General features: G+C 43.5%; 2 protein-coding genes across 8 annotated transcripts in view; one reads left to right on the forward strand and one right to left on the reverse strand.

Moving 5' to 3' along the window:
- The first annotated feature begins 336 nt into the window (after nt 1–336).
- Nucleotides 337–1380, forward strand: LOC127749479 (uncharacterized). The gene has a single exon (XM_052267711.1). It carries the CDS (start codon nt 337–339, stop codon nt 1378–1380), a length of 1044 nt encoding a protein of 347 aa, XP_052123671.1.
- Nucleotides 1381–1491: 111 nt separating this feature from the next.
- LOC113209737 (uncharacterized) overlaps nt 1492–8936 on the reverse strand; it is an 87853-nt gene continuing 80408 nt past the window's right edge. For all 7 annotated transcript variants that reach the window (XM_052267689.1, XM_052267690.1, XM_052267688.1 and 4 more), the window contains 2 exons: nt 8160–8312; nt 1492–5168 (listed from right to left, as the gene is read on the reverse strand). In XM_052267689.1, coding sequence (XP_052123649.1) covers nt 4923–5168; nt 8160–8312 — 399 coding nt within the window. In that variant the 3' untranslated portion in view covers nt 1492–4922. The remainder of the gene's footprint in view (nt 5169–8159; nt 8313–8936) is intronic.

Raw genomic sequence — 8936 nt, forward strand, 5'->3', positions numbered from 1 at the left:
GTGGTGTCCCTAAAAGAATTTATTTCGTCACTGGTCTGCTACTCGGTGACAATCAAGGTCTGAAATCTGTTGGTGGTTTCATGGAGGGCCCCAGAGCTAACTATTATTGTCCTTCTTTGCAAGGTTTGCAAGTCTGATTTGGAAAAGAAATGCTCTGAAAACAAAGCTCTCATCAGAACAGAACAGTCATATGATGAAGACCTTTTTCAAAATGATCCAAGCAAAACTGGTGTAAAGAAAGATTCTGTTTTTAACAAATTGCCATCTTTTCACATAAGTTCCAACTACTGTGTAGATAATTTTCACGATTATTCGCAGGGAATTTGCCACTATGTAATGTTACTTGTGCTCAGACATTGCATTCCTAAGTACTTTACTGTAGAACTTCTTAACCATTTTATTGAACTTTTTTATTATGGTGATTGTGATAGTAGCAAAATTCCATCAATTTCTCTTGATTTTGCTTCAAGAGATAAACTGAAAATGTCTGGTCCGGAAACTTTAATGTTTGTACGAATGTTTGGTCTTTTAGTCAGTGACAGAGTCCCTCATGATGATCCGTTTTGGATTTTTTTAAATCTAAAACTAAGTCAACTTCTAGACAAGTGCCTCTCTAAATCAATATCCCCTCGTATGTCAGTGTCACTCAGAATCCTTGTTGAAGAATTCAATGAAATATATGTCTGTGTCCCAAATGATACTCTAAAGCCTAAATTTCATTTTCAAGTTCATTATTCAACAATTATTGATGAGAGTGGGCCTGTTGCTCTCACTAGTACTAAGCGCTTTGAAAGTAAACACCGCTCCCTTCTCATGCGTGCTCATGATACACAATCACGTATGCAGATATGTGTAACTGTTGCTATCCATCATCAACTTCAAATGTGTTTCCGTTGTAAGTCCAGATCTAGAATTATTCCTAAACCTGAGTTTGGTCCTCTTCATGAAGTTTCATGGGCCAATTTTAGTAATCCTGAGTGTCTTAAGAGTGTATTGGCTACACCCATGTCATCATGTATGTCTGCTAATTGGGTAAAACTAAAAGGCACAAAGTACAAACTTCGAATGGTTCTCACGCTTCAAATTGATAATTCAGAAAATCCTGTATTTGGCCATATCGAGGCAATAATCCTTGAAAGTAATAATTCATTTGTTCTAGTATTTTCTCATCTTATGAACTTAGGGTTTGATTCCCATGTTCATGGATATGAAGTGGAATCGTCTGATTCTTGGTCAAAAGTTTATGTAATGAATTTATTTGACCCTCTTCCACATAATATTAATTTATCCGCCTCCGAAAGTAAAAAGTTTGTTGTTCTACATTGTGAGTTGTCAGCTCATAATCTCAATTTTAAACTGATTTCTGTATCTGTGATTTAAAAAACGTTGTTCTAAATTGGGAATTGCTTTGTGATCTCATTATTTGTCTATGCTATGCTATGTATCGGTCTTGAGTAGATTTGCGTATTTTGCATAATGACAAATACAGCATAAGTTTTCTCTACATTGGTATGTTTATTTAGTAACAAAAAAATACACCCTCCTCTCTAAAACCTTACCTTAATACACACACAGGGAAGTGTGCAGCAACAAAATGTGTAGCTGCAACAGCTGACTGAATCATCCAATTCTGCTACAGGCCTAATTACATGATAGCAAAAATAATTGTTTGACATATACAAATTTCTTTACTGTTCCTGGCAAACTAATTATCTAATTAGAACTTGTCAAGTTGTCTGCATCCTGCAACTTGCTACAGCTATGGTAAGGGAAAGGCGTTCGTTGTTACCGCTGATAGCGAATTTATTCGCTGTCACAGCGAATGAATTTTTTGCCGTGCGATCCAAAGGAACAGGTATACTATTTGTTTTTACTGTCAAATAACTAGCTATATGTACCCCAGCCCACGACTCGCGTAGCAGGCTTCGCGGTATCTCACGAAACACTGTTGCGCTGCGACGCGCCTGGCGCACATATAGCTAGGCCTGTGGCGCTGACACCCGAGACGAGTTAATGAGAGGCTATACTTTATATAGCGTTTCCTGCACCAAAATTTGACATACTGACAGCATTTGTCGGGGACATGTTACTCCAAAATTACGGACATGAAACTTTTGCTGTTCGATAAAAATTTCTATTAAAAGTTCGAATTTTGACAGATTGTTATGTAAAAATCAACGTTTTAGTTATACTAGATAATCTAGGGACCCTTAAGCCCAAAAGAGGGTGTGGTTCGACTCCTAATGTGTGGTTTAAGTATTACTCCTTTACCAATTCTGTGACACCAAGCCTTTTTAACGATTTAATAGACCATTTTGTCTTTTTCACGTTTTATTCGCCAAGAAATGTCCCATGGCACCAAAACGGTACAAGAATGGGCAAAACGGACAAAATTTTCGCTGAAAAGTTTCTTCTTTCGTAAATTAATTTTCCTATGAAACCCCATACAAAAAAAAAAGAAAACAGAATTATTGTGCGACTTGTGGTTTTTGATTTTTTTAAAGTCAATTTTTTGAGCTAAAATGCTCATCTTCGAACTTAATCTGTCTTTTTATGATACAAAACGGCCCTGAAATTCCCAGATCGTTCTCTCAATTCTTTCTAGAGTTATCGCGCGGACAGGCAACCAAACAGATAAACAAACAGAATGAAACTTATCCGGTCAGTGGAGTAATAGGCTTCGCTAATCGCTCAGCCAATTACATTATTTAAGATTTAAATGTGGTTTTCTTTCTGTTTGGTTTCAATACAGAATGTGTCAAATTTCTGTTCTAAAATTTCCAGGAACAACCTCAAGGCCCTTCCAAATCTAATCTCACTTCCAAATGGGTTGCTCCTACATCTGCTCCTAAAGAAGTATCGAAAGTAACTGTCAGGGCATCACCAATAAAGTTCCAGAGGAACCTCATCGAGGGGGAAACGACTGTTAAACTTTGTGTCAGCTGGATTACGGATTACCCGGATTACCTCCGGAGTGTTCTCCGGATTACGTTGCTTTTTCTCTAGGATTACCCCGGATTACCCCAAAAATTTTCCCGGATTACCACGGATTTTTTAGAATTTCCTCGGATAACCCCTGCCGGATTACCTTTCGGCTGTCAGCCGGATTACCTAAGTCGTTTCCCCCTCGAACCTCATTCATTGTCGAACAGCTCAACTCGAGGTAATGCAATTTCTTATTTGGCTTCTGGCCGAGGGGTGGGCGACTTGAATTTTTCGTGTACACAGGAGTACGGAGTACAAGGAGTACAGTCGGAGAACACTGCGTTTTGCCGGTCGGAGCGCGCAGAGTACACCTGGAGTACACCCGGAGTACAGTCGGAGTACGCGGAGAACTTGCGACAAAAACAGCTGGAGTACACGGAGTACAATCGGAGAACACCTGGAGTACATTTTGGCCTGTACACAGGAGCCGCCCAGTCGTCCACCCCTCGCTTCTGGCGCTGTCCACGCCAACTCGACAAGTAAAGAGTGACCCCTTTGGAAATTTCGATTTTTCTATCCTAATCAACGCTCCTTCAGGTCCTACGCGCGTGACGTCGAAGGAATATCTTAGGTATTTTGGGGCGGATTAAAGCTCTAGCCCCGACCCCCCTCCAAATTAGTATTTCTACCCGTGCGCCGGACTGAGCGCGTGCAGCGCAATCAAATTTTGCCAGTGGGTAGCACCCGAGGGGTGGATAACCCCTAAATTAGGTGAACAAATTTCAAAAATTATTTTGACTTAGCTTGAATTGGCTTGAATTGAATTTGAATGGGACTGAATTGGTTGAATTGGTTTTGAATTGGTTTGAATTGTTGCGATTTTATGTTACTGAATTAGCGTGAATTGGCTTGAATTGACTTAAATTGAATGTACATTGTCTTGAATTAGTTGAATTAGTTTTAAATTCATTTGAATTAAATTGAATTGGTCTGAATTGGCAGAATTAGTGGTGTACACTTGGCAGGAGAGTTATCCACCCCTCGGTAGCACCACACAAGACCCTTCGAGGACGGAAGTTTGCAAACACGAACATTTTCCACTTTCAGAATAAATTAGAAATTTCGAAACTGGGTCACTTGTTGTCCAGTTGTTGTGGACAGCGCCGATGACTCTTTATTATCTGCACATTAATCGCTTAATTGAAAAAATCTCACAATGTGCCACAGTTTTGTGCTACTAGGGTATGGACATAAAAGGCAACAACACAGTAATTCAGGATGGTACTTTTCCCACATTTCTGTATACTGTCGGCATTTTTTTTGGTAAAACAAAAAGTGTTGACTGATTCTGTAAATGACCATTGCAAAGAGCGCGATAAAATAACTACAAGCATTTTTTGAAAAAGACGATCTCATATTGGCGCGATACTTTAAGTTGTCACAAACCTGCGCAATACACTACAAAATGCTTGCAAGGGCTAGACTCGATCTTCCCTAGCCTGCAAACTATTTCTTTACAATACAAACTTAAACTAGTTTGCCAGGGATTCTAACACAAAGAAATGCTTTGCAATGTTGCAGAAAGGATAGTTTGGAAGCATTTCACACACAGTGTATGTACCACACCGTTTTGAAACACATCCGCAACCATCGTATAATTTCGCATTAAGTATTGGAGTTGCTAGAAAGTACAAAACGTTATCAATCTCCGAGAAGCGATACATCGCAGGTAGCACACCACACGAACCCATTACCGCACGGAAATGGGTTCGTTTCTTTTCGTAAGTACACTAGCACAGAAAAGTAATACACCTTAAAATAAAGTGTAGGTAGGCCTATTACACAAATCCAAAGATGCGTCTTTGTCTCATAGTGACCGAGAACGTTGATAATTTTGCAAAAATTGTCTTCTTCCGTCCTTGGTACTTTTGCATTAAAAGGAGTGACAAACATCTTGATTCTTCGGGCTGCACCATACGTTGCCTGCTGCTCTTCCTTTAAGCCTTGCTGACGTTGCTGATGACGACGGGTGGCGGTGCTGTGCGCACCTTGGCGTAGACGTCCGTGTACCGGCTGCGCCAGTGCAGCAACACGTACCAGCCAGCCAGTAATCCGCCAACTAGGTTGGCCGCTCCCGAGCCCGTGAGCAGCACGCTCAGCAGTGACTCGACCTCGGGGCAGCTGAGGTCGGGGTATACGTGCCGCGAGGTCCCAGCCCAGATGGCCCACGAGCGATCCGGGTCCTGCAAACAAATAACAAGGGCCCACTTTGAATTTGCTTCAAATAAGAAACAAGCAGGCCCGCCCTTCCGCCAAACGGAGTTGCGAGCTCCGCTTCGCTCCGCAGTCAACAATGACTGAAGGAGGAGAGGTGAGGAGGGGCAGGCGGTGGGCAAGTCGAGCAGCCCCAGCGGCCGGGAGCCGAACCAGCGATGCATGGTGGTATCCAATGTTCAAATATTCGCCCAAAAAGTTTTTTTTATGCTCTTCTAAGGGGTAACTCGTCAAAGTAGAACCCTTTGGGCGAAAATTTCGTCCGTTTGGCTCTATTTATAATTGTTTATTTTTAACTGTTTAGGCGCTGGATGGTCTTTTTCGACGAAAATTAGCTAAAAATTGCTGTAGTGAACTATGAGTTGTAGAAGAAGGCCTAGGGTAAACCTACCTAACATGGATCATTTTTCAGAAAACCGTGGTTTTTGGGTCGGTAAAAGTGTGATGAGCATAATTTTTTGGTGTTGCTGTGTAGTTTGAACCCTTTAGGAAAGTATCCCGATGGAATTGAGTTTCTAGCTCCAATACTTTAGGAGCTACAGGGAATCCCCATGACCGCGACCGCGGAGGGGGTACCCTAACATGGATCACCGAGCTAGAGTATCCCCCTTTACATATGTGATAAACAACAGTATTAGGGGAAGGCAACTTTTTTTGTTTTATCCCAAAACAACCCCTTCCTCTTTTTAGGGGTTGTGATCCATGTTTGGACGCTGGCCCAAACATGGATCAAAACTTCGGCATGTTTGGATACGTTTGTAAGGCTCGTCTGTCGACGAAATTATTAGTTTCTCATACCACGTACAACGTGCTCCCCGGACTATTCTGCTCACGGAGTTATAAGTTCCTCCCGCTCATTTGCATCTTCGGGGCGGGTATAGGGCCTGGAAAAGTTGCATTTCATTTAACTAGAAATTTGGCTTTTTCTACATATCCTGACTAACCACGTGATATTGACACTCTGATTCCTTTGAGAAATGTTCCTCGAAACCGGTTCTGTAAACTTAAAACATACTTTTTTGAAATTATTGTATTTTCTTGCTCAGTCACGGGATCGTAAGGGCGCTAAGAGTGGAAAGGGACCTAATATGTGCCCCAGGTTGCCTACCCGGACCCCTCATAAGGCGCAATGGAAGGTGTAAACGCTTGTAAAACTTTTCCTATTAAAAATTTGTGATGCTTGTTTGCATCAATCCCTTTATTTTGGTCATATTTTGCCGTGTGCAAAGTGGCATCACGCATGCACGATTTCTAATGACTGATTTCGAGGCGCAAAACTAAAGAAGTTATTTGAGGAGGGTTCAAATTCTATGTTTTTACCCCTAACCGCATTTTTAAATTACTCACGGTAAAGGATCAAAATCTTCAGAGTCTTTAAGGGGCATACCTTAAAACGTCTTCTCATCGAATACCAAGTGATTCCACAGGTTAGTTTTCTTAAAAACAGGAAATAAGTAGAACCATGTATGTCGCCTTGTCTTTTGGCGCGCTATGACGAGGTCTGGTGTGCAGACTGTTTTTCGGCGCGCACCAGCGGGCAGGAGAGCGATCAGACAAAAAATTGCCACTTACAAATTCTGTTGCATATATAGTCCTTTACCTGGGGAAATTTCAAATTTTCAAATCGGTCGACCCAATCAGAACTTAGGACCCGCCAAACAGAAATGATCCATGTTTGGTACCTGATCCATGTTAGGTAGGTTTACCCTATAAACCGCAAAATAGGAAAGAACCCCCACCACCCCCACCACCCAAAAAACGTTTTCTAAGCAGAAGGGTAGGTTGTAGTCGCGGTGCTACACCGTTACATCCCTATCTCGTGTCTATGGGGCAAATTTTAAAGACGACAGGTTTAAGTAGGGCGAAGGCCCGCAACATCATTTGATTGTGTTCTTCAGCAAGTCGCGTGACAGGAATGGTCGGACCGCAGGCCCGAGCATCGCCGCCGGCAGGCCAAGCAGGCCCGGCCCCTGCCGAACGGAGTTGCCGGCGGCAGAGCCCTGTAACGAGCGAGCGCCGATGCTCGTTTCCAAAACGTGGTGTGAGGTGGGGTAGCAGAGCCCTGCAACGAGCGAGCCGGGAGGCTCATGCGTCGCCGCGCCACCTCTCGGGGTAGGCACCGAGCGGCTCAGTTCGTTTCCTAGTGAGCCGAGCGCGGCTCAGTTCACCAGCCGCCTACTGAGCCGGCGAAGCTCGTTTGGGGCTATAGAGACAGACGTATCTAGCAGCGGCGAGTTCGAGAGAGACGCGAGAGCTCAGCTGACTCCCGGCGGTAGACCGTCGAGACTCCCAGCTCGCGAGACTTTGCAGAACCTCTACGTACCCCACCTCACACCACGTTTTGGAAACGAGCATCGGCGCTCGCTCGTTACAGGGCTCTGCCGCAGGCCAAGGTAGATGTATGCCAGGCGTGTCGCAGCGTAACAGTGTTTCGTGAGATATCGCGATGCCTGTTAGGCGAGACGTGGTCTGGCGTACACCAACATGTGTAGGTATGAGACTCAGAAGAAAATATTGAACAGATACTTAAAAGCGATCCGTTGAACTGCCATATACACTTTATGTAACTAGTAAAATTGAGCAGTTTTTCTGTGCGCCTGAAATGTAGTTTTTACACCTTGCTTGTCCCTAGTGCAAAGCACTCACATCGGTCCGGCGCTGGCGAAACCACGCACAGTTCTTAGGTGCCGGTAAAACCATGCAACTCGATTTTTGAAGCGATTTTTGAGACCTATATAGTTGGAAAAGGGACATTTCCCTCTCCCTCTTCAGGAACATTTAGTCAACTCATTTTTTTGGAAAAAAATCGTTGCGTGGTTTTGCCAGCGCCTAAGAACTTTGCGTGGTTTTGCCACCGTCCAAGAGCTTTGCGTGGTTTCGCCAGCGCCGGAGCGCTGTGCGTGCTTTGCAGTAGGGACAAGCGACCTGTGAGCTTATTTTGTTATTTTGGACGGCTTTACCTTGTACGCGGGCTCGCAAGTGCAGGTGGCGTTGGCGACTTGCTTTGCCGGCTGGCAGGCGGAGCCCCACAGCGACACGACGTGGAGCATCGCGAAGGCGGACGCGCACAGAGCGGCCAGTGCAGACAGGCCCGCAACAGCGACACTTACAACCTGTCGCAGCACACGCAGTACACAACAAACGATCAGTACAAAACTGGGGAAGCACACAAGTGGTGATTGTCGCACGCTTGTAGTTGTTGGCGTTTGAATTATTTTTTTTATTAGCAGCGTACATATGTAAACATTCAATGTCGTTCATTTGTCGTATCACAATGACGAGACGCTAAACACGCAACATCGATTGTGTGGTTATTGTACAACCTTAGTCGTAAAGGAACGACATTGACTGTTAATAAACAAGCTAAGCTGCCAATTAAATAAATTGCTTTTAGTTTATTTATACTATACAGGAAGGTCCACAAACCATTTCCACTATACTGTACCGCATGCAGGCGGGCTTGCCTACCGTAGCTTGCCGTAGCGGCTTACGGCCCCAGGTGAGTATCCAACATAGCCGCACGCCTAGATGCGGTACAATGTAGTATAACCAGAATAAAGGAAGCGATCTGTGGACCACCCTGTATGAATATAACAAGTAGAATGCTGTGCATTGAAGGCTGTGTGTGTTTCAAAATTTACATTAAATTAAATAAGAAGTTCAACATCATCTACAAATAAATGTTATGAAGCAAAAATAAATTCTTTTAATCTTTTTATGATTGATAAAAGGGTGAA

Source organism: Frankliniella occidentalis, unplaced genomic scaffold (assembly GCF_000697945.3).
Source record: "Frankliniella occidentalis isolate FOCC.00 unplaced genomic scaffold, Focc_3.1 Scaffold57, whole genome shotgun sequence".
Classification (NCBI taxonomy): Eukaryota; Metazoa; Arthropoda; class Insecta; order Thysanoptera; family Thripidae; genus Frankliniella; species Frankliniella occidentalis.